This window comes from Phycodurus eques, chromosome 5 (assembly GCF_024500275.1).
Source record: "Phycodurus eques isolate BA_2022a chromosome 5, UOR_Pequ_1.1, whole genome shotgun sequence".
Classification (NCBI taxonomy): domain Eukaryota; kingdom Metazoa; phylum Chordata; class Actinopteri; order Syngnathiformes; family Syngnathidae; genus Phycodurus; species Phycodurus eques.
Window position 1 is genome coordinate 1765980 of NC_084529.1, and position 26392 is coordinate 1792371.

Here is a 26392-nt window from a genome sequence, read left to right on the forward strand (position 1 = left end):
GCCTGGTAGTGTTAGATTGAAATCAATTACAAACATTTAAAGCCGTTGGTAATCCTTTGATTTGATTTTTCTTTTTTCTTGCGAGTGAATACAACATGACATTTGAATGAATAGGCCTGACCACGAGCCTTATTAGCGACTTTCGATTGAGTTCTAGGTTTGGTCCAATCAGAAAAGGTCAGCGCTCCGCACTCGCATGTCGATTGGCTGTCACCTTGGGGCCGTGTCCCCGCCCCCCGCCCCCCGCCCCCCTCCCCCGCCTCCCCGTGTGTCAGCTGACTGCGCCCGAGGGCTGAGCTCTTCGCAATTTACTCCTTGAACTTTGTGTGACATCACCGGACACGCTCGGAGCGTCCAAACTTATCATTGGGCGCGCATGGAGCGCGCGTATGCACGCCGGGCGATTTGGCGCACTTTTCCTCGTCGCGATGAAGCGCCATTATGGCGAGGAGTAGCAAGTCGGCAGCGGCGAGGACTCTGGAGGATTTGACTCTGGACTCGGGTTATGGTGGAGCCGCCGACTCCTTCAGGTCTTCCAGCGCGTCTCTGTGCTGCTCGGAGGCGCATGGGGGGAACTGCTGGCAACTGACGGACTCCATGCACAGTCGAAACAACAGCCCGGACACTGTCAACACGGTTCTGGTCGAAGACGCCGAGATCCTGGAGTGCGGCGGCCAGTGCGCGAAACTAGCCGAGCTTGACGATGTGCCGTGGAGCCTCGGGGAGGTGGCGAGAGCCCTGGAGACGGCCGAGGGAATGAGCGCGCCGAGCCCGCCGCAGGACGTCCTGCTGCGGCTGTCGGCGCTGGCCGGCCGGGTCCTGGTCAGGGTCGCCAAGGAGGCGCAGCGCTTGAGTTTGCGTTACGCCAAATGCACCAAATACGAGATCCAAAGCGCCGCCAAGATGGTCCTGTCGTGGGTCGTCTCCGCGAACTGCATCGGCGCCGCCCTCGGCGCCCTGTCCCTGTACGACATGAGCACCGACGACGACAAGTTCGGCCGCGGCAAGTCCGTGCGCTGCGGGCTCATCTTGAACGTGGGCAAATTCTTCAGGTGGATGGTGGAGAGCAGACTCGCGGCCAGGATCCACGAGCACGCCGCCATCTATCTGGCGGCCTGCATGGAGAGCCTCTTCCGCCAGATGCACGCGCGGGCGCTGCGCAGTGCGCCGCTGCGACGGGACAACGGGATCCCCAAGTTGAGCGTGGAGAGCCTGGAGCAGGCCGTCGGCGGCGACGCCGAGCTGTGGGGGTCGCTGCAGCACTGGCAGCACCTGACCTGTGGGAAGAACGCCAGCGGTGAGTCAAACGCTTTTCAAATCAACGCATGGCTACAGTTAGTGAGTTAGGTTGAAGATTTGGGGGATTTGGGATTTTTTTGATTTCTCTCATGGGTTTTTGTAGTAGCGTGGCAAAAGCTGAAGCTTCCTTTGCTCGTGGTAATCAAACCCTTCCACGTGGTTTGACCAAAGCAGAGCAATTGAGATAAAAGGACTCGAATGATTTATATAGTTAAACAAATATATATATATATATATATATATTCCCCCCCCCCCCAATCCTTCGTAGTTTGAATGCCAGTCGAAAAGATGTTATCGAAGAATACATTCGTCGAGTGGCGCATTTGAGTTTGTTCATTCGCAGCAGGGCCGGTTCTAGGAATGCCAACTTGAGGGGGCAGGTAAGAAATATGTCGCGGGGGCATCATGAGACAAAATATTCGTATTTCCCGGTCATTTAACGTGGTGGAAAACACTCTAATAACACACAGGTACTGGCGATTGGTAACAGTGCGCTTGTACATTCTTATTTGTGCCGAAATGCCCAACGTACCCATATTTCATAGATTCACCCTCGATAGGACAATTGTGAAAATACTCATTCATGTTAATGCCTGGCACCATTACATTACATTATACAATGAACATGACAAAATACTGTAGATCTGATTCCATAATACTCAATGTCCTATTTGACATGCTCAAGCTTAATTATAGTCCTTGTGGTTGCGGTTGCCATCAATTTCTATTCTATTCTTTTCTATCAAGACGATGTTAAGCCTTGCAGCTAAGTGTGCGTTTAATCTTGACCGCGTACATGTGCTTATTCTGATACTGTTTAGTTTCCCCACAGGCTTTCTGCTTTCACTTTTTTCTTCTTGTCCTTTGGAAGTAATTGTGTTCAGACTTTATGGCTGCGTAACTGGCAATACATCACACACACACACACACACACACACCGCTCGACGACATGGCCGCTGGTTTGATGGATGCTGAAAAACTGCTGTTGTGGCTCTTCTCGCAACAGGTTTACATAATGAAAGACCCCGGGGGGGCGGGGGGGGGGGGCTGTGTGCTATCATCCATTATGCAGAGCAGTGTGAATAAAACTGGGGTTTTGAGCGGGGGAGATAAACAGAGAGTGAAAAAGAAAACGTTTGAGAAGCTGACTGTATTGATTGCATCGCCGATGAATGCCCGAAGCCTGAAAACGTTTGCGTACGCCCTTGTTTGTTTAGCCTCTCCAACGTTGTTATACCAACTATCTTCAACATTTTGGCGAGAGTGCGAGCGTGAGCCATGTCCATTTGCTTTCATTTGCAGTTTTCTCACAATGTCGGCCGTTCTGACTTCAACCTCCCAGAGGAACACGTCTTTCAGTCCGACTGAGTGGCAGAATATGCTGCGGTGTGACCAAGCGTGTCACGCAGCTGTGACACCCTGCGTGTTTTGGCATGACCGTGGAAAAGTTGGAAGCAAAACAAGACAAGCAGTGCGTTTCTTTTAAGCATTGCCCATTTGTCAGCCCAATTTGAATATAAATGCATAATGGAGCCTCTAACAATGCCTTCCAATTGTTTCCACAGAATTCCAGCTGATGCTAAGGCTGCGGCTAATGTTCTGCTTTCACCCTTACAACTACTTCCAGATACTGTACATGATGTCACGTGCGTTAGGGCTGCACTCCAGTTTAATTTACAGCACGCGTAGTCCAGATAATCCAAGGTAGCGCAACCATAAAACATCACACTGCACTGTATTGCCAGTATTGAGTCAGATTGTGTGATTCAGTCCATTTGGCACACAGCAGGTCTCCAGCCACATAAGAGGCGTGGCGAGTATTTAGAAGTGTATTACTCTGTCTCGGGTTGTGAAGAAGAGGTCTGGAAAGATGATGCAATGTAGGCTGGAACACTGGCATGTTGTGTGGTTCTTTAACAGGTGATTAACCCCGAGCAAGTGTGGTAGACAGGCCGTTTGGCTTCCAGCTGGCCAAATCCGGACGCACTGTTGGTTATCCGAGTGGGAAAGGATTTTACTGTCCTTTTGAGATGCTGGGTATTTGGATCTGAACGACTGATCATGTGGTACGTTCTATGGTTGGCGTTGCAAATGACAATCTGTTCTCTGTTGTCTTACCTTAAAAAACAACAACAACAACAACAAAGCACAAGGGTTAAGTAACAAACAAAAGTTGTGCAGTGGGGGGAAAAAAATAACCCGAGCCACTCTCTGTCATGTTTAAGTTGAATGATCTATTCGGTCCTCTTCTTCCAATGAATTAGGAGTAACTGAGGTGATTTTTACATTATATTTTTGCCAGCCAATTTTTGGCTTCTATTTTTGTCAGAGTCATCCTGTTTTAAACCTGAGAAAGTCTTCTACTCTCCGGAACCATATTGACATCGCAGCAACATGACACCGTGTAACATGCCAATTGACTGTCTGCCATACGCACTTCTGTCATTGAAGGACGTTACGTGATCATCAAGTTCTGAGGACCGGGGTTCAAATCCGGCCTCGCCCGTTTGGAGTTTGCATGCTCTCCCTGTGCCTCCGTGGGTTTTCTCCGGGTGCAGTGTATATTCACGTGGAGGGATTTGTTTCCTAATTGATCTCTTCATACAGTGTCTCAACGTTACAGATGTACAGAACAAGCCTCAACAAAATCATCGTCACCCAATACCGTCACGTCCGTTCTCACCTACTGCATCGGTTCTGCAATGGCTCATCTAGCATATGGTGAGCCTCCTACACACGCACGCACGCACAAAGATGTATCGAGATGTCAGGGGCTCCTCTCTCAATGCGTGACTCAGTGTTAGTTGCAGGTGGGTGTTGGGTTTCCCTTCTATGGTGGCGGTATCCTGTCAGAACAGGAAACTACGCTATATGGTGCAATATTTCTAATAGTCCCCGCAAGGCCCAGGAACATAATGACTCTTTGATTTGGGGTAATGTCAGAGGCAATGTTTTGTCAAACATGATATCCACATCTCAGGAATAAGTACCACCTGAAGATTGTTATTATTGTTATTTTTTTTTGGGCAATGATGATGGGCCTTTTAAGTCTGGGTTGGGGTTGCTTGGGCTTAAAGAGCTCATGGAAAATGTGACATTAAGTTTTAAAATAATATGATGTAATCTGTCTTGTATTTTCCACCCGATTTTGTATTATGGCAATGTTTTCTTTGTCATTTAGATGGAGAGAGGGAAAAGTATACACGATTTGATCTCCGATCTACACCGCTGCTATAGTTTAATTGGATAAAGGTTCGATGTACATCCTCAATTGGCCTTTGATGTAATAGACGCCGCGCACGAAGTCGCTGTTTTGCGCATAAACCACGGCGGGAAAAAAAATGCTTCTCTGTAAATTGAAACAATCTGCATTTTTAACTGTTGTACAGTATTTTGCTGAATCAGTAGAGCGACGATACCTAACCCATAAAGCAGAACATATGTTGCCACCGTTCTATGAGGAAAACAAAAGTCGAGATTCTAAATAAATGTGTTGTGTGTTCGTTGCCATAGCAGCTATAGCTCGACTGTGCTGCTTTGAGCTGTTTTATGATTCTGCCGTGGGCTTGAAAAGTCACTTTATTTTCAGGTTTTATGTTCCTTATCCAATAGTTTGCGTTGCTGTTTGAGCTTTGGTGCCTGGTGCGCACATGCTGTGGGGAGGGCAGGACGTGCAATAGTACCGCTCTGTACCGGGGGGAGACCATTCCTCATTAATCCTGGGTCAGGTATAATACACCATAACCCAGGGGGGAAACCCTTGCACAAGAAAAAAACTCTTGGCTGTCTTTTTAATTGTTGTTGAGAAATAAGACCTTTTCTAACCGGTCCGACTCATGCTTTTCTTTCATTGACCAAAGTTTCATGTCCAACATACCTACAATCCACAGAAGTATTGTCAAAATATAAATGTTTAAAAACCTAGATACATATTATTTCACTCTTGGGTTAACTTGGCTCAGTATTAATTGCAAATGTCTCTTGATCATATAGTTATTTAAAAAAACAACAACAAAAAGACCTATGCCATTTTTGCTGGATCAAAACCACAGCTGTACTGTATTCTATGACGGTATTTATAGTTCTCTGACTGGTGAACATGCTCTAGCCTTAGTTTTAATTTGATACATTCATGCACGAGTAGAACAACATAATTGATCTGTAGGATTGTGGCGAGTTCTAGGATAGATAGGATTGTGTCACGACGCACAACAACTTGATCCACCAGTCATTTTGATGCGCTGGAGCTTCTCTTTAGTTTTGCAGAATTTTCTCATTTTTATGCATGACCTTTTACACTGATATGAAATTCACTCCATAATAGCCTTGGCAATGTCAACACAGTAAGGCTGCAGTCATGGCTATAAAATCACTCTGCATAATTTGTTTGCTTTAATGTTTCCTGTCAATGTGAAAACCTAAAGGTATTTGGCCCAAGCTGCTTTATTGAACGTTTTGGGAGTTATTTAAATCCAAATCCATCAGGACACAAACTAAATATTTAGCGTTTGTTTCAAGTTCTGGTCGGAGTACTTTATTCAGGCCCAGCTGATGTCATAACATCTTTATGACTTCATATTTCATCATTTGCTGCAAATCCCAGAAGAAACTCAGGACATTAGCAGTCAAGCTCTGTGTATAGTACGCATGGGCATTTGACTCAATTTCCCTGATTGAATAAAGGAGAAGTTATGGATTGAGGAATTCTCTGTTTTATCGATAGAGAATCTTTTTTTTTATAAATAGCCTGCAAAGAGGAGCTGCTGTAATGGGGGTCTTCGTAGGTCAGTTAACTGGAGCTGACGTCATGTTCTTTAGACCGCAAACGAGTTGAGACGAAAGGGTTGAGATTGAATCTTCAGTGCCTCTGCGAGTTGCAGCCAAGTAGTGTTTTCCATTTGACCTCCGTTGGTTTGAAGCACTATCGCGGGAGTGCAGGAGCCTATCCCAGCTGTCTTCGGGCACGAGGCGGGGTACGCCCTGAACTGGTTGACAGCGAATCGCAGGGCACATTTGAACAAACAACCAGTCGCACTCAGATTCACACCTACGGGCAATTTAGAGTCTTCAATTAACCGAGCATGCATGTTTTTGGGATGTGGGAGGCAACCGGAGTGCCTGGAGAAAACCCACGCAGGCGCGGGGAGAACATGCAAACTCCACACAGGCGGGGCCGGGGATCGAACCCCGGTCGTCAGAGCTGTGAGGCAGACGCTCTAACCAGTCGTCCGCCGTGCCGCTCGAATAGTTTAGCGATATTCAATTGCAGGACAAGTGAAACGTTTAGTGAAGTTAAAATATTGACTTTCCATTCTACCTTTCTGTCAAATGAACAAAAGAGCATCTGAAATGTTATGTTCTTGTGTAAACTTACGTTTTATCATGGGTGAAACTAGGTTTAGAAAATGATATCAAATAGGACTTACTTTTAGAAGTAATTATTGGACTTTGGTTAAAGTGTTGGGGTGCAAATGTATGGGAATTGATGACTGGAAGGTTCTACACGTCTGTTATTTCACTCTTTTCAATACAATTTGTTGAGGAAACAAACTCAACACATGACAAAGAACACAGTTCAGCTGTAGGCTACAAATACAGAGCAGATTTAGTGCAGAAATAAACAACCTCTTCTTTTGGCATGCCAGTCTTCCTATTGAATAATTATAGGCCCAATCGTTCACTGGAAGACATAATTATCCTTGAAAATAAAGAGCTCAATGAGCACTCTTGCAGTCTGTTGTCATCATTGAATCTCAGACTGCTTGGTGGTTTGGAATTAGGCCAAAATAAAATGTTGTACCACAAAATCTAACTTAACTTGGCCCACTCTTCCTTGCAGAATTGTTTTAATTCATCAACACTGGAGGCTTTTTGAGCAATGGACGGCGTTTTTAAGGTCAAGCCACAGTATTTCAAACGTATTCAATTCCAGACTTTTGAATAGGCCACTCCAAAACCTTCATGTTTTTTAAAGCCATTCAGAAGTTGACCTACTGGTTTGCTACAGATCTTGTCCTGCTGCAGAACTCGGGCGCGGTTTAGCTCCAGGTCATGAACGGATGGCCGAACATTTTCCGTCAGGATTTGCTGGTGAAGAGTAGAATTGATTACAGTAACATTAATTACAGCCAGTTGTCCAGGTCCTGAAGGAGAAAAGCAGCCCAAGACCATCAGACGACCATCACCATGTTTGACTGTTGGTATGATGATCTTTTATTCTGAAATGCTGTGCTGCACCAGATGTAACGAGACACACCTTCCAAAAAGCTCAACTTTCATCTCATCAGTCCATATATTATCCTCCCAAAAGTCTTGGGAATTATTCAAATAATTGTTTTGCAAAAGTAAGACGAGCCTTTATGTGCTTTTTGGTCAGCAGTGGTTTTCGCCTTGGAACTCCTTTTTTTAGATCTCTATTTTCACCACATTTTGAGATTTTGTCGGGACAGATTCTGTTTAAGTGATTTATTGATTGAACAGTTTTGGAGGTAATCAGGCTTGAGTTTGATCAGGGAAAACTAACCAAAAATTGCGATTAGCCACAATTAATTCATGACTTTACAAGTGGGGTAATTACTTTTTCCACACAGGGCCAGATAACTTTGAATAGTATTTTTGTCCTTAATAAATGAAATCACCATTTAAACAAAAAAAAAGCATTTTAACTTATATTTATATTTGTTTGATGATCTTTAAATTGGTTAATATTGTGTTAAAATAAGAGACAAAGTGGGGACAGACCAAGAGTATTGATTTGTGAAGCAACCAAGAACATATATGTTGGATTTATCTCACCAAACATTATAATGAATAAACACAAAAGGAATGAAGACGTTGGGCATTTTACTCATGAGGAGGGCGCATGGGAGATTGTTCAGGTTACAGCCTCTCAACACGCTCTAAACAATCTCTCCCGTCGCTCCTGCATTTATTTGAAAATAGGGAGGTTTCTAAGTTTACAAGACATAACGTACTAAGCTACAAGACACAACACACTAAGGGTAGGGTTTCAAGGTGAAAACATGGCACCTGCCACGTCCTTCTCTCAGATGATTCCTGCTGAGTCATCTTCTTGAAGGCGAGACATCTTTCTTTCTAAACATTGTCCATAATACTAATGCAAGCTAAGCAAATAAATGATAACTTCTACAATATATCAAAAAATATATTAGAATAAGGAAATGTGCTTGTCTTCCGTCACCGATGTCAGCAGGCTCAGACAGGTTTTGACCTAAATGTGGGTCGGCCAGTATCTGGCTGAAAATCAAGCATAAAAAAAATGTTTAGATAGGCCATCGTGCCATCGTGTCTTGAGATGTATGGACTTGGTATCTTGGCCTGAGTGAGATCGATTTTGCCGATGGGTGAAAAACAAATTTAAAAAATGAACTACTGAGTCTATTTTGGGGGAAAAACTTTCTGCAGACATCGTTTTTAAGTCCAAAACTACAGAATAAGTGCCAGTATTCGCAGTAGTAGGTAGTTTTCGCCTAGGAACTCTGCCATGGATGCCATATTTACGCAATCTCTTCCTTATTGTTGTGTCATGAACACTGACCTTAACTGAGGCAAGGGAGGCCTGCAGTTCTTTGGAAGTTGTCTTGAGTTCCTTTGTGGCCTCCTGAATGACTCATTGCTGTTCTCTTGGGGTCGTCTTTGTAGGCCGGCCGAAAAGATCTTTTTCTGAAGACATCCTTTTTCAGTCCAAAACAATGGAATAAGTGCCAGTGTTCGCACTATTAGATACCTTTTTGTTTCCAGAAACAAAGCACTGTTGTTTTTACAAGGTTGTTATCATATAAATGTATTCCTTAATGAAGGAGTCCAAGTCAGAGATATTTTCCAATATGAACCCATGACTGGAAAATACTGCACAGTACATCAACAAGCGCTTGTAATTATTTTCTTCAAACTCTTGCTTTTTTTTTGTCAGAGTGCTCCCTTTTTCATTTCAGAGAGCGCAAAATCCTGACCAATCAAATAAGCCCAAGAGAAGAAACCAATTGAGCCTGAGCGACCTCAAAGAGGCTGTGAATCTGCTAGTGCTAGTGATTCTTTTCCACTTGAGGGGGATCTCATTACCTCTACTGAGACTTCACAGCACTGACCTTCAAACATGGGCCAGTGCATGTGTTTATAGTGGATATATGCACATGTGAGTTACTGTGAATAAGTCATTTTACATCAAGGTGCAAATCCAGGACCTGAAATATTTAACATCATTGTAGTGAGATTGAGAGCTTTTCAGTCATCTCCCCCTGGGCAACTACTGCAGTGTCTACTGTCTCCCTGCGGTTTTATACTTTCAAATACCATGTATTAAATTGCACAGACAACAAAAATCATTTGTGATTCTAAAAATCTAGCACACTTCGCCCCATAGATCAGCAGAATTGCTCAGACTTCTTGCTGCGAGGCAGAATGCATGGAGTGCAATCTTTCGCGCGCTCAGAGGCCAATGGAAAAATTGGCCGACCGTAGTAGGCTGTTTGAATGATAAACGAGGAATTGACAAGATCATGCCCCTGGACATGCTGAACAGGAACACCCACACACTAAGGAAATTACTCCAAAGAATCATCATAAGAATTGTAAATGTTCTTGTCGTGAGTCTCCAACTGCAGTTTTCTTTTCACCGCAGCAGAATCCTGAATGTCTGAATGGTAATACTGTAGCTCTGGTGGGCAAATGGTGGACACCGTTGATAGCACCACTAAAGACGGACACGCGTGTCCACCATGACAGATCACCTCCAGGTCAACCTATAATCTGTGAAGAGACGGCGCTAAGTGAGAGAGTGACAAAACAGCAAGACTGCTCATGCTTTGCTGTCAGCAGTAAGTGTTTGACATCATCTCAGTTTCTCCATTGCCTGCTTGCGAGTAGAGTCCAACTATTTCAGCAATTGTTTTGAAATAGTTGAGGTCCATCTGAGTGAGTTTGCGCAACCCACGCCTGAATTTAGCATGTGTTACAGATTACAACGAGAAGGTATATGGACTATAGGTTCATGACAAATTTTATTGCAAACATATGCGGCCTTCTGCCTGATTCCATGTTTTTTTCCTTATGTGGATCCAAAACTGGCATAGAAAAACCGCAATGTGAAAAGACAGCTGCAGGTATAACGGAATATTTTTCCTTCACCTTAAAAGAATGTGTGTCCAATACCTAAAATCTGAAAGGTGACTATTACTTTCGACACATAATTAAATAAAGAGGAATTTTCCAGGAAAGCACCCACATAGCTACCCTTGTGCACTGGCCCCAGACTTGTCAATGTGTGCCGATTAAACGTATTGTATAATCACTGTTTTAATGGACAGAATGTAAGAGTGGCTCACAAGAGAGATTTAAGAATTGCCCAAAACATACATCCGCTGCAAATGCATCTGTCAGTTTGGCAAATGTCGTGTTCGAGCCGCGTGATGTTACAGCTCTGATTCACTTGATCTCACAGCTTGAAAATGCTTCTTTCCTAAAGAAGCTATTACAGGTTAAGACCACTGGGAGGAACAGGAAAAGGATTTTTCTTTTTTATAGTTCACTTCTATCATGCCAACCCAAAGACCAAAATACATCGACAAAATAACTTGTTTCTTCTGTGACTTGCAAGTGTGTCGTTAAAACAAGTGTTCAAATAATGCTTTCTTTCTTTCCTTGCTATGTCTCTTGGTGCTTTTTCAGTTTAATTACCAGTACACTTTATGAAAAGGTATTCACGAAGCAAAAATATGAACTCTAAATGTTTGATGCATGAAACCGAAACTTTCATCAACAGGGAGTAATATATTGTATCTTCCTGGCATCCCATGCACGAAGCCGCATTATCTAAATTTGGAATTTTAGGAACATCATAAAAAGTAGTCTCGCCGCCAAATAACAACTCAATTTTGCCGCAGAGCTGATTTTTGCTTTGAAGAGTTCATGAAATGTCAAAAGTTGTTCATTCTTTTTTAGAACTTCTACTGCTATTAAGCTTTTAACTGTAACTGATTCCCACAGCAAAGCCAAGAGATAACATTAATAGCCTTCCGAAGAGTTTCCTTACTTTTCCTGAAGCACCACTGTTGTAAGGCCTGTTTTATGATGACTGATGACGACTTCTGACTCCTTGGTTGCAGCTTTGTAGTGTGGCGGTGTCATCTATAAGAAAAAGGAATAGGAGAGGCACTGAGATAAAGCCCGAGTCCTTTGCCCTCTCCCACCACGCAGATAGCAATAACAGAGGGAGAGCTCCTTGGGGCTGATGAGTGATGTTGACCAAAGTGTAACCCCCCCTCCCAGAGGGAGCAAAAAAAGATAACCACATCGAAATCACAGTGTCCGTGTCAGGGAAGCTGAGGGGAATGTTGAGTAACAGGGTGCCTCAGGAAATGAATTAAAGGTCAGAGGACAAAGACGTTAAAAACGTTCGTGATAACTCTCGAACCCCTTTACAAACCACTTCTGCCATTTCGAAGTGATGATATAGCAGATATACAGCAGTTAAATCGATAAATATGATTCAGAATGCGCCTTCTGCTTTTTGCATCCAGCGCCTTCCGGTCTTCAGCGCTATCCGGCGCTGTGGCGTCACACGAACCAAACGGCCTGTTCATTCGGCGTTGTGTGCTATTGTTCCATGCTGTTGTTCCCGTCCTTGTATATTTGTTGTCACATGATTTAGTGATGAAGCGATGGATTATTGTGTGGCATTTGGTTGTAAAATGGTTCAGGCAGTGGCAAGAGTTTCTTTGGCTTTCCAAGTGAGAAAGGAATGCGTGACCGGTGGATAGGGAAAGTCAATCGACAGGGGAAGAAACGTGGTCAGCTATGGGTTCCTCGCAAGCATTCCAAACTCTGTGCGCTTCGATCCTGCGTGTTTCGAGAAAGACTCAGCAGAAAGCATTGGATACACGCTTATAGTTAGGCAGAGACTGAAACCAACTGCCGTGCCAACTATTTTTCCGACGGCCATCGGGCTCTCAACTGCGAGCAGGAGAACTAAATCTCGCAGCCGCCACGGCGGCGACGGGGCGCAGACAAGCGGTGAGGATTTCCTTGTATATACCTACGGCTCTATTATGGTTAGTATGCAGTGGGCAAAAAAAAAAAAAAAAAAAAAAAGAAAGAATAGCGCAGTACTTTTCAGTACTGTCGTCTGTACTTTTGCCTATATGACAAAAGCCAACAGACTTTCTGTGTGGCGTGTTATAAGCTACTCGGGCGAGGAGCACACAATATATAGGAGTACTGCATACTATGTAAAAGCTTGTTCCGTGTCACTGAAACATATATGAATATATAATACGTGTAGGCGTGCTAAAAAATATCGGGTGCCATTATTTCAAGCCACGTGTATAAAAAGACATGCTTGTGGCATACCATCACGTCGACCCAGCGGCCACTCTCTTCTTCTGTTGTACACATGCTACTTGGCTGCTCGTCGTCGTCGCCGTCAGGTTCCGACCTCCCGATCGGCTCAAACGTGTACGCTTTGACGATGCCAAGTTCAGTTGGGTGCTCCTGTATGTCGAAATCCTCCTCCTCCTCATATTCCAACACGTTGCTCGCCATTGCGTCTAGAGTGCAGCGCGCTGTGTTTGCCAATTGTAACGTCGCTTGCGGTGGATAGAGTAACCACACCCCGGTGTCTTGAGCTTCGGGTATGTTCGGGGAGTGCTCAATACGCGCAAGTTGGAATGGAATTGCACTTGCACTACACTATATAGAGCTTTCTAGCTAGACCTTCGCATCTTTGACTGGATTTTGGATTTCATAATGTAGGCTGCACTGTTGACAGCACAGCACCTTGTCTTCATGAAGTTTTGGGGCCTCAAAGCCGCTGTAGGCTTTTATTTTCCTCTGCACATGAAGATTACCACTCAATTTGAAACAGATTGAAGTCATTTCAGTATTCGTTATAGCAGGATGAGTGTTGACCTGCTCTGTCTAATTCTTTTACATGATAAGGAATATTGCATTTCTGATTCGTCTGGAAACAAAGTTACCAAGATACCTAGAGACTTTGTGAAGGTTAAGAGGGAATGGGAGAATAAAGCTTCGCTGAGGGGGTCATTTTACGTGTAATTAAAGTTTTTAAAACGTATGAGGTGGGGGGGGTTGTAATGACTATGACGCAGATGCGAGCACTCAACTTGTCAAGAGGTGTCCCTCGCACACTCTTCACAGAAAAATACTGTAAATACTGTAAGGCAAGCAGCAGCAATGTTAGTTTCTTGAGGGTCACACAAATGAGTTATGATAAAGTCTTTAAGCATTGACAAACATTGAAATATAGCAAATGTATAAGACTAGTTTAGTGAGACTGAAGCGCTAGGCACGGTGGGCGACTTGTTCGCACATCTGTCTCACAGTTCTGAGGACCGGGTTCAAATCCGGCCTAGCCTGCGCGGAGTTTGCATGTTCTCCCCGTGCTTGCGTGAGTCTTTTCTAGGTACTCTGGTTTCCTCCCACATCCTAAAAACATGCATGGTAGGTTAATTGAAAACTCTGGCTGCGATAGGCCGGCGACCAGTTCAGGGTCCAGAGTCATCTGGGATAGGCTCTAGCACACCCGTGACCCTAGTGAAGAAATGAGGGACGGAAAATGGATGGATGAATGAAGCGCTGTCCCATTGAGGTGTGATGAAGGCATTGACCACCAAATAGAAAAACATGATTAATGGTCACCTTTATGTACTTAGACACTGCTTTATAATTTACAAATGTGTTTGGTGGGGCTACAAAATGTGTTGTTATTTTTAGGTTTCTGTCTGCGCTGCGTGCACAGACTCAGCGGAAAATAAAGCGTCATTAAAGAACCTTAAGAAACTCACTGTGCGTTACTTGAAAGTACTAAACTACGTAATGAGCAGCAGTATCTTGCTCTCCACTTTGGCGAACATGCCTTCCAGAACAGCTTATGCTGAGTTACTCTGAGGGGAAACCCAACAAATAGTCTTCTTTTGAGATCTTATATTTTTGGAACATTGGGCGATGGGCAATCTTGAATGGAAATTTTAGCTGTGCAGTGAGAGTTGTATTGGAATTTACTCGTATAGTAATACATTTGCCATTAATCTCATAGTAGTTGGCCCTACATTGCACAGAAATGGCTCTTAAATGTAGAATAGCTCATCTTTAAATGTGCATTAGGACTTAGCCCGCTAATTAATTTTCTTAAGGAAATGAAACAGTTATTCGGTCCTCTAAAAGCAGCAACAATCAGCAGCCATTATCTGGTGGCTGCAGGAGATAGCGGTCATTAATAATCTTTAACTACACCGTCAGGACATGACAGGATGTTCACCGAGAACGTATCCCTTGACGTTACAACACACAGAGCCTCCCTTGGCCTGTTTGAATGACAACGCATGCTGAAAACCATGTGTTGTGGTCACGTTGGTTTGGGGATTTTTCAGATCACACGGAAGTTCCCAGTCACATCGAGAAATTTCAATGATGACAACAAATCCTCTGACACAATCATAGCTGATGATGGGCTGCCGTATTAACAAATAGCACCATCAACGCATCCGTCTCTGGATCCATATCAGAGGAAAGCTGAGGTCGCTGTGATTGGATTTACCACAGTCTGTGATGCTCTTCATTGCCAAGCTTCCTGCTAGTCAAAGGGCAAGAGCAGGATGGACCAAGCGGGAAATATTTTCCCGTTGGGGGAAGGATTTGGACAGTGACAGAGTGGTACCTTGACTTACAAGTTTCATTTGTTCTATGACCCAGTTCGTAACTCAATTTACTGACTGAAACGCTTCTAAATGCCATTAATCCATTCAGGTCCCCCACCAAAACACCACAATTCTTTTTGTTACAATGTTTTTAATGTTATAAAAAAAACTGCACCGTTTTGTAAAACATAAAAACATAATATCAGAGAAATAAACGGGTTTTATTCATTGCAATTCAGCTGAAAGTCTCCCACAAACACACACACATTCTTAAGGATTCGTGCGTTTAAGGGGCGTGGTCTAGTGAGTGATGTCAGGAGCTGTGACTCCATCTTGGGTTGGCCGTTTACTATGCGGTTGGTTTAGAGTTAACGTCTGCTCCCTGCTCCTTGCAAGTGTTTTCACTTTGTATTTGTGTGTTAGGCTGTTTTTTCCATTCACTAAACATCTGAAAGTACATCGTGATTGCAGCTCCCCACTTTTTTCCCCCCCCATTTCACTCAAGTCGGTGTATCTGAAGCTCACTCTTAACTCTAATTTTTGCTCACAACTCAAAGCAAAACCCCCCAAAAAACCAACTGTGGTTTGGTATTTTTTTCCAATTAATTTGTTTTCCCTTTTAATTTTTAATTCTAAATTTTTTCTTTTTGGGGGGGGGGGAGAACCAACCCCCTCCGAAAACACTTATTATTAAAGGTCTAAGGCAAGTGTTGAACTTGACTATGTCATCTACTGCCACAAATCAATGGAGAAATCTTGGTGTACTGTAATATTAGGGCTGGAGCTATATATATATATATATATATATATATATATATGTATGTGCTACGATCATTTTAATTCCCCTACTTCGTTCTTTTTGTGTGTGTTCAGGGGAGATGTTGTAATATTGGAAATGTGCTGTTGTAGTATGCGAGGGCCGTATTACTCTTACGTCACGTACTTCGCCTTGTTGTTCTGTTACCACACTTTTGACATTTTCTGTCTTTTTTCTCACATTTTTCTTCCCTTCCGTGGTGGCCATCTTCCCGCACTCCCAATCAAATAGGTCCGCTTCCTCCTCCCTCCCTTGTGTAGGCGATGTAAGCGTGTTGTGCCACAATAACAGTAACCTGTGCGTCCCTTGAGCTTTGCAATTAAATAAACGGTTCCCCAAGGCAGAGAAAATTCCTCGAGCATTTTTTTTGTAATCAAGGTTCTCAAAATACTCGAGGACTCGTTTCGCCCCTAGTAATTATCAATTCAGACCTGAATTTGAAAAGCCACCTAAAAGGTCTTCCTAAAGCCTGAGCGAATTGTCGCACAGTGCGCGGGGTATTGAGTGCCCGTCGAGACAATAAAAAGAGTTTGACTTGTAAAGCCAGCACGTCATAGTCCATCATATCGTCAACTTCACCGAGCAATCAAGTACAGGTACAGTATGTGCCTGTTATCAGAGGCAAACGCTGTTTGCTAACACGAATCTCTACATTCAACGAACTCGGTGCATCTCTGCTTACCTTTTGGCTTTGACTGCATATCGAAATCAAATCAAATATATTTATATAGCACTTTTCATACATTCAAATGCAATGCAAAATGCTTTACAGAAATGAAAACTGACAAAACATATAAATGCAAGAAGTATACCCCTCCACACACACACACACACACACACACACACACACACACACACATTTAAACATGCAAACCCGCACATACACACGCACACATTGTTTAATAGTGTATATACTGTCCATGGCGAGGCACTGTTATTTAGATGACTTTGTCCTGCTTTTGAAATCTGATACAATGTTCTGACAGCTAAAGTTAGCCTACTAATATTCACCACCAAAAATTTGGAATTTTGTTTATCTTCAACTAAAAAGTTTGAATTTGAGAAAATTCCGCGGGGGTTTTCTCCAGGTACTCCGGTTTCCTCCCACAACCCAAAAACATGCATGCTCGGCTAATTAAAGACTCTAAATTGCCCATAGGTGGGAATGTGAGTGGGAACGGTTGTTTGTTTATATGTGTTTGATTTTTCTACCGTTTAGCCACATTGGCTAAGCGGTTTCATGACCCAGTGGGAACCCTGATTATTTTATTGTAAGAGTTCAATAAATAAGATGCAGTGTGTTATTTGGAAAAACAGGGGGTCAAATTGACATTTTCTGCTCACTGATTGTTGGTTTGTGTCATGAATCATATGCGAGCAGCTCAGTCCAAGTGTTTGAATTATGCTCTCTCACCTGTTGTGTTCTGTGGGTGTCAGATTCCTGGAGGGATTGAGATTAATGTGTCATACTGTGTCTCTGATCCTTCACCCTGCGTGCATTCATGTCTGCTTTCTTGCCTTTTGCCCACAGTCACATCCCAATCGAATGAACTCTGCTTGAGCTCAGCGGCACTGGAATTATAATATAACATAAGCAGCACAGTTCGAGTCTGGTCTATGTGGGAGTTTGGCTGAAACATCAGGGAGCAGTTGGAGATGAAAGTAGAATGAATTAAACACAGTTTAACACGGCTTGGTGAACGCGAGCCGGGCTCGGACGGGCATGGCTTCCCGGCCTAAACGTGGGCCTCCGCTAAGCGATCAGAGCCGCCGCTACGAAGGTACCGGGTCCGCTCCCAGCCAAGCGGGAAATTGCCAACGAGCCACGAAAGAGCCAGGAAGAGAGACGTCCGGTTCTCCCAAGAAGGCGTGACGACCAGCCATTTTTCTTCTCCCGCCTCTCTTTTTCCCTTTGTTTTTATTTTTCTACATCTTTTTCGTCTGCAACCGAATTGCGTTGCTTCCGGAGCAGCTTCCAAGGAGAGACCGCCCCCAAAGACCAGCTGATCTGCATTCGTGAGTCGACACTGCGATCCTTACTATGATGTCCAACATCAGTGCTTAATAATTGTGGGGAAATTACTAGCTTCGTACAAAATCCCAACTTTGCCTTCTCACTCGCTGACTCAACACATTCAACGCTCACACGCTCATTTAGTTTAGCCCAGCGACCACACACATGGTGTCGTCCTCTTTTCCATTTGCCTCATTTTCTTTCTTTCATTTACCCTTAGTGTTATTCTCTTTTGTAGTTTGCAGTTGTAGTCGTGTGTTTCATGAAATACACCACAAAATTCCACTCTTGGTCGTATTTTGTGTGTCTTCTGAATTTACGGAGACCTCTGTAACCTAGGACTCAAAATGTCGTAGAGTGTAGCAACCTCCAGATTCTGAGACCGATTTTAAAAAGGTTTGTCGTCATTTCGCCTAAAGTTAAACTTGAAAAATTTGACGTGGTGCCCTTTGAGACATTAGTTTGATTTTTAACAATCAAATCGAATTTTACGATTAACCGGAAGTAACGCAAACGTCGCTCCCGGCTTATTACTTTATCCTAAACGAATTACAATTCTTATTTCATACATAATCGCTACAACTGTATGTCGTACTATTTGAGTCTCATAGACCCTGGGGGTGTTATCTGGCTATTTTCATGTTCTACTGTTATATAATAACCAATGTTTGAGCTCAATTCAATTATTTCTTTTGTTTTTTGCGCTGCAAAATAATGTTTCAGCATTCATATGTAATTTCTAGTTCCATTGCGTTTGTTTTTGTCCCTGTGGTGGGGACTCACTCAAGAGTGTCAGGGCGGCTTGACAATTTCAGCAGATTAAGGGATGCGGAATGAAGCATTGCGGAAAAGCACAGATGATAAAGTGTGTATGTCCTGTTGAATGACGTCGTTGCACCCTGCAAGATCATGTCATTGTTAAGTGCAGTTACATGTCTGTCTTAAGTAGGCTCATAACCTCCTTCATTTTCTTCATCAACCCCTATGTATCTCTTTTAACATTTGTATAATACATAGTTTAGAAAGCTACCAACATCCTTAGGAATAGCTGTATTCATTAAAGCTTGAACGGGGGTCGTGAACATTTTCGGGCTACAAGCTGTTTACCATTTGAGTAGGAATTCCAAAGTTATTCTTCTTCATTTATAAAGATCAGCCTTGATGATGAGTATCTGTAGTTTTTAACCACAGAAAGAGAAAGATTCCAGCTATTAGAGAAACTGTGCATCATCCTGCCTGCCCCCGTAGCCGAGACCTGGCGAGCATTTTGCCTTTTAAGTTTGATTAAGGGCAGGAGTTGCTCTTTGTGCCCTTTGACGCCTGCAGGTGAGAACCTAATCACGCTTATGAAGTTTGTGTGTGCAACCCTTTGAACTCTTTTATTATCCCCTTGTTCATCGCCTCCTGTCCTTCTCCTCTGCTGTCATATTTCATTTTTTGTCATTGTCTGTGTGTACAAGGTTTGTGCATCCTGCCAGGAGTAATGATAATATCAAATCCGTGCTGCAGTCATTTAAATATCTAATATCGATAAAAATCTGCTCAGTAATCAGGGTGCCTTTTCTGTCTGCATTAGTCGAACTTCCATTAAAGGGTGTTGATTACAAAATCAGAATTGCTTCATTCTCTCTGTCCATAACAATCAATGACCGTTCTTTCTTGTGCTTTGCTTAATGAAGAACAGAGCGATGGAGAGGACGACAAGGAGAGAGATGTACAGGGGGAAGGCCGGAAAATGCTGTACGAATTCAGTAGTCATTATTGTGTGTGTGGTGGGGAGGTTTATTGCGTCTCAATCGTGTTAAATCAATCCGACAAATTAATCTACTGCCCTCTCTCCTCTCTGTCGTTTCTATGCGCAGGTCTTTTGTCTATGGACAATCAGTGCAATGTTCTTGTTGGATTGAGCCAGTGGCTGTCAGCCATCTGGATTAGGCTTTTCAGTTCCTTGAGACAGCATGAGGGTGGAGCTGTTAATCTTGGATGGCTGCGAACCAGTGCCAAGGACACCCTCCGGCTTGTGATGTCATTGGGGCTTTTGCGCTATCAACACCCAAAGCATGTTTGCTCACTGCGAGTTGATTGTCTCTATGGGGCAACCGTGACTCGCCTAAACTTGAGTCCTTGTTCAAGGCTTTTTGTTCGTATTGTAGCTGTCGGGCGTAAAACTGGCATCTCCAAAACCATTATTTTCAGGAGATTTATAAATATATATATATATATATATATATATGAAACATTGCATTGTTGAGGTTTTCGAACCATTTACAAGATTTCATAATTTGTTGAAATAACAGACCCTGGTGCAGACTGGCAGGTAGCACTGATTTATGTAAAAATATTCAATTGACCAAATTTGGACATTGGCGGTTTCAGCGGCAATGTGCTAATATAAAGAGAGACAAAAACGAGGTGAGCTGTAACGAGGCAGCACCTCTGACTGCAGATCGCAGGCGTTGACAACAAAAGCCTATTTCGGTGTTGAAAACATTGCTGACCTGCTGCTGATGGGGAACGATTGTGTTTTGCATGCTCCGCAGGCTTTTCCATCCTGCTCAAACAACCGAGGCAGACCCACAATCACTGTTTCCCCTAAAGCACTTTGACTACCATGCTGCAACCTTCATGACAAAGGGCATTTCAAGTCTTTTCTCACTTGATTGATGGTCACAATGTGGCAGCTTGTATTTTGATATTATTTGTCTCCACATCCTTCCTAATGTATTGACTGGCCTTTGACCGTCATCGTGTCTTTATTGATTCTCTCTATCGAGTCCCCTCTTCCAACTTGTCACTCTCCACTCTTTTCCCTTCACTATACCGTACGTGTGTATGTTCACCTCATTCCCAGGGTTTCTTTGTCTGCGGGTTTTGACCAACTGAGTGCAACGAATTCATCATTAGTCACGAAGTAGGTAACAGAAGTCATATCAATGCATAGCAGTAGCTCCCGCATCGTAACCATCGAACATCTTTGTTCGAGGATCCCCCTTAATTCAATGTGTTCTTAAATGATGCTTTTATACTTCTATTCCACGTTTAAAAAAAAAAAAAAATCTCCATTGTAATGCTGAAGCGCCACCCGACACTAGTGAACCGGTATTCAAATGAAAAGATGCTGTAAAGTGGGACAGTATGTGTGCGATATTTTGCGCGTCTTTACAATGGAAGCTGACACGATACCTACCTGTGAATCGGAAGGAGCACTTTTTGCAGAATGAAAATCAAGTGGAATGCATTTTTTCGGGTCATTGGTATATTTTTGCAGCACTGAAGAAAGCCCCTCTTTAAATATTGCTTACAGCTAAAGCAAACATGTCATCTTGTGTGACTTTTCTTCCCCAATTCTATGTCTAATGGGTGAAATCCTACCTTAACCTTGTGGAAAATAGTCGTGTTAGTTATTTTTGTCCTGCAGTTTTTTTCTGGTGTGTGACAAATGACCAAAGGTCACCAAAGAAAATTGTCGTCGTTTTCTATCTTTTAGTCAGTCAAGGTTTAAGCCCTAACCCTGGGTTAAATTTTGTAAATTGGCCAGAAATTCATACATGTCCTATCCCCTCAGGACACGTATGACCTTCTTGCCTATCAGTTATTAGCAAATAAAAGATCTCTGGCCAAGATAAACTCCCTGCAGGGGCTTAGTGGCCCTGATGTAACACAAGCTGCTACAAAATCCTAGACTACTACTACTGCTACTATAGACCTACTCTAAGACTATTTCCATTCACAGGACAATGATCTCTCATCACCATCACAGAAAGCTATTCTCCCGCACTTACACGTAGCTTTCTGGGCCTTCCAGTATTTATGATACTCATGCCTCACAAGTTATTAAATGTGTTTTGCATGATCGTGATATACAGTGGGTACGGAAGGTTTTCAGACCCCCTTAAATTTTTCACTCTTTGTTATATTGCAGCCATTTGTCCCCCCCTCATTAATGTACACACAGCACCCCAACGTTTTGCTGATTTATTCAAAAAGAAAAACTGAAATATCACAAAGCCATAAGTATTCAGACCCTTCGCTGTGACCCTCATATATTTAACTCGGGTGCTGTCCATTTCTTCTGATCATCCTTGAGATGGTTCTACACCTTCATTGGAGTCCACCTGTGTTTGATTATACTGATTGGACTTAATTAGGAAAGCCACACGCCTGTCTCTATAAGACCTTACAGCTCACAGTGCATGTCAGAGCAAATGAGAATCATGAGGTCAAAGGAACTGCCTGAAGAGCTCAGCGAAAGAATTGTGGCAAGGCGCAGATCTGGCCAAGGTTACAAAAACAATTTCTGATGCACTTACGGTTCCTAAGAGCACAGTGGCCTCCACAATCCTAATACGGAAGATGTTTGGGACGATCAGAAGCCTTCATAGAGCTGGCCGTCTGGCCAAACTGAGCAATTGGGCACTGTACAGTACAAAGCTGAAATAAATGATTTTACACTTGAGACTATGTGAGTCTCCGATGCGAACGTCATGGAAACAATGAGTCCCAACCCGGGAACAGTGAGTCTTATCATCACTTATCATCAGTCTTATCAATTTATCGTCACGGAATACAGATACAGTAAAAATAAAATAATTTCAGACGCCAAAATTCCAACACCACGACAGAGTACTAAGCCATAGCTCTGAGTCCTAAAACGAGGATTGATTGTACTTGATGCGCCCCTGCTGATTTTTGTGTGTGTCAGACGTGGGACGCACATCGAATACGATCCCTAGGTTTGGATTTATCCCTCTATTTATTCAGCTAAAAGCTGGACGCTCCTTTGTGTCTCTACCTGTTTGCTGAAAAGCAGATTGTTTTCATTAGTTTTCTTTGTTCTGATTTGTATTGATGGCAGACTATTTATCAGTGCTGCTGGCAGCTGTTACTGGCAGGAAGGGTGGAGGAGGGGGTTTGGCCGAAACAGCACAGAGTGGCTCAGACTCACAGCAGTTCTCCATATTTGGTAGTTCTCAACACCCAAAGTCTTTTTTTTTTTTTTTTTGACTTTGAATGAGCAGAATTAAAAAAATATTTGTGTCAGTTCCAAAAATAGTGGCCATCGAGACAGAAAGCCATTCACCTTTACATTCACACAATCACTGCGCTTGAACTCAATCCACGCTGCCTGCTTGGAAGTCCCATGAACGTACCACTACAGTATTAATGACTTCTCCCCCTAGATATGTACAAATACTGTGCGGACGAGATACTGTGGGTATCAATGTAATAACATAAAATGTGTGAATACCAGATGTGCATGCAAACTGTGAACAAAGCACCATTGCATTTGATTAATGCTTCAAGGCTTCTGCCTTCCAGCCAAAGCGAATGGATTCTCAATTGCTACCCGACTCACATGAAGAGTTTCACAGTCATAGATTGTGTTTCAACTTCCAGTAAGGCTCTTAAACCTAGAAACATTAACTTATCAACATTATGAAGCATTTTCAGTCTATACGCCACCTTCGGCTATATTCCCCCATTGCTGCAAAAGCTCCCGACAAATCAAAACATCCTTCTCTTTGTAACAGTAAAATGAGTGTGTCTGTGCCGTGTGATTTCCTCCAGCAGACAATAACTCTAGTCACAATCATATTCTAATTTCCCAAAACACGCACGTGTCCAAAAATCACTGCTGCCTTACACTTTTGATCAAGTAAGTAATATCTTACTTGAAGTGAACAAACTCATTTCTTGCAGCTCATGGTCAAACTGCCACGGGGCTACTAAAAAAAACAGGCCACGTCCCAACATACTGCAATATTTAATGAAATGTTGCATGTTGTACATCGTTGTTGACATCTGTAATCAATCACATTTGATTTCTTCTCACAGAGATCTCAGCCTGCTGTACTATTCCTCTTCCTTCGTCTTTGCCCTGGACCTATGGTTCTTATGGCAAAGTGAAAAATGTACAGTTAAGCCATGTGTTTCTTGCGCTACCTCTGACTATGCAATTGCAACTTGTGGACTTTGTGAAACGTCACCATGAACTAACCAACAGCTTTTCAAATGATATACGTTCAGTATCGTGCCAAAATGGTTTTGAGAGAAAGAATCGGGTGTGGACTTGTGTGAACATTGACAGCCATTTGAGAGGGAACCGAGCCCAGAGTCCAGTCCATTCGAAACTTCAAAACCAAATTTAAAAACTTCAACTTGTACTGGTGGTTCAGGATGGTCTTTAGAGGTTTAGCACTCCGAAACATTTATAGTGCTAATGCACAGCACTTGAGCTGGCAGCACTTCTATTAATGCAGGACATGCACCTTGCTTGTACCATGCAGCACAGTTTGGTTCACTTCAGTACAATGCACAGATGTTTGCATTTTATCATTTGGATCAGCTATACTGCACCTTTTTTTGGCTGCTTCCTATCTGCAGCAAATAGTAACTTGTCTTCTTGTGGTAAACTGTCACATGCCAAGAAAATAGAACATGAAATGCAGGATGCTCTCCATTGTTGTCGTATAGGTTTATATAGCGTTTCAGGCTGCTCACGAATTTCAAGCAAATCAGGTTTTGACAATCGCTATCCCTGCTGTGCACAGCTTGACACAGTTATGCAGCGTTTGTGTACCAATATTCATTATTTTGAGAGACATATGTAAGTGCCGCGAGTTCAATGCAAATTTTTGTGAGCTCGCCAATGGTGTTTTTTTTCATTCATTGTGTGTTCGCTTTGAGCGAGAGGTTTTTTGTAAACAAAAACAAAGAACGAAACGAAGGCTCTGATGTATTTGAACATTCAATAGGAGTAATTCTTTTGTTATATGAGTGAAGTGAAACAGGAATGTCAATAAACGACTTTAAGCAAGCAAAAAGTGCTGAAACAGAGCACGGACTGGACTGCTTGGATAAGAGTGGAAAAGTCGGAAATTGTAGATCCAGTCCGATCCGATCCAATACTTGTTTTTTTTTGTTGCTGACATCGGACCGATTTCCGATCTCAAAGATCGGATCGGGACACCCCTAGAAATAGGCTAATTTATGCAGGTCTCTTAGTGTCACTTGACGTGACTAATATCAGTTACATTACATATAAAATAAACGGTATACAGACAAACATATAATAGTATATATGCATATAAGCATCTGTAAATATTTACCTGTCATTATTTTTACGGATTCTGCTCAGAACGAATTCGGCTACACGGTATACTCGCTCTAATCTAATCTATATATACTTTCAAATCTATTCTTTATCTGCTTGTGTCTGGAATATGTTGAAAGAGGGTGGGAGGGTAATTTAGGGTAAAGAAAACAGAGAGAGGCTTTCATTAGTTGTGTATTTTTTACTTTAAGACAAGCTTTTACTGTATGTTGTTACACTTAATTGTTGGCCTCTCCTGCGTGGAGTTTGCATGTTTTCCCCGTGCCTGTGTGGGTTTTCTGGGTACTCCGGTTTCCTCTGAAATTCCCAAAACGTGCATGGTCGGTTGATTGAAGACTCAACATTGTCCAAAGGTGTGAATGTGAGTGCAAATATTTGTTTATCTATACTGTATGTGCCCTGCGATCGGCTGGCGACCAGTTCAGGGCTCGCCCGCAGTCAGCTGGGATAGGCTCCGGCACACCCACGACCCTAACGAGGAGGAGCGAGCGGTTCAGAAAATGGAGGGCTCGGATGGATGTGGAGTGCCCTCCTGCACGTCACGGTGGAAATGCATGCTCGATCAGCGCTCGCTACTTACGGGAAACTGAACCCGTTACTCTACGCAGCTACACTACCCATTATTTTTCACTTTCGACCCAAAATATTTCAAAACATTTTTGGATTTTTCAAAGATGTTGCAAAGTTTGGTACAATCACCTCTGTCCTGCAGATATTCTCAAATTTGCAGGCAGTGTGTCCTGTTCAGCTCGGTTTAAGTTGATGTGACTCACGTGACCTTTGTTTTTAAAAACAGCTGATGTGATTGCGTGGTTTCCATCTGTATGGTTTTTAATGGTCCCTGACATGTCATCCATCTATCACTTTGACATGGCTGGGAGACTGTGTAAGCCTGCTATGGTTAACATAAAGGTAGCTAATGTGACATGGCATGACATGATTCATATAGACGACTACCACACTGCCGTGCTCATATGATATGAAAGGAGTCAAAGGGTGATTTACAGTGTTGTGTGCAGACAGGCTAATCTCTAGTAAGGCAGAAAACACAGTAATGCTCACGGAGGAAGCTAACATGCTTTGAGGCGCTTTGTCACCACCACACTCTTCACTGTCCTTGCACACATGCACGAATACCAAACGCACACAAGACCCACCTATAGGCACGACTCAAAAGGATATATAGTTGGAGGAAATTAAATGAAAATAAGAGAAGTGTAAACGCCTAAAGAAGAGGCACGTTGATCCACCTTCTGATTTGTACAGACTGCTGAGTGTTTTGGAAAAGTCTCGAGGGTGGATTTCAATTTGAGGCGAAAGGCCTCTGTGCTCATGCCCTCCATCAAGACCTTGACTGTAATACCCCTGGCAGCTAAGTCAGCATTATATAATGCATATAAGAGTGTCTATTGTGAAAACAGAAGAGGCTGCTCTTGATGGCTTAGGGGCGCAAAGTAACATCAACGGGGAGAAAA

The 26392-nt window shown here is 43.0% G+C and overlaps 1 protein-coding gene across 7 annotated transcripts in view; it reads left to right on the forward strand.

Annotated features, from left to right (window-relative positions):
* Positions 1–317: 317 nt before the first annotated feature.
* The window catches only part of btbd11b (BTB (POZ) domain containing 11b), a 61187-nt gene continuing 35112 nt past the window's right edge, over positions 318–26392 (forward strand). For 6 of the 7 annotated variants that reach the window (XM_061676854.1, XM_061676858.1, XM_061676855.1 and 3 more), the window contains exon 1: positions 318–1297. In XM_061676854.1, the coding sequence (XP_061532838.1) occupies positions 442–1297 (856 nt within the window). In that variant the 5' untranslated portion in view covers positions 318–441. The remainder of the gene's footprint in view (positions 1298–26392) is intronic. The other variant, XM_061676857.1, reaches the window with a different exon arrangement.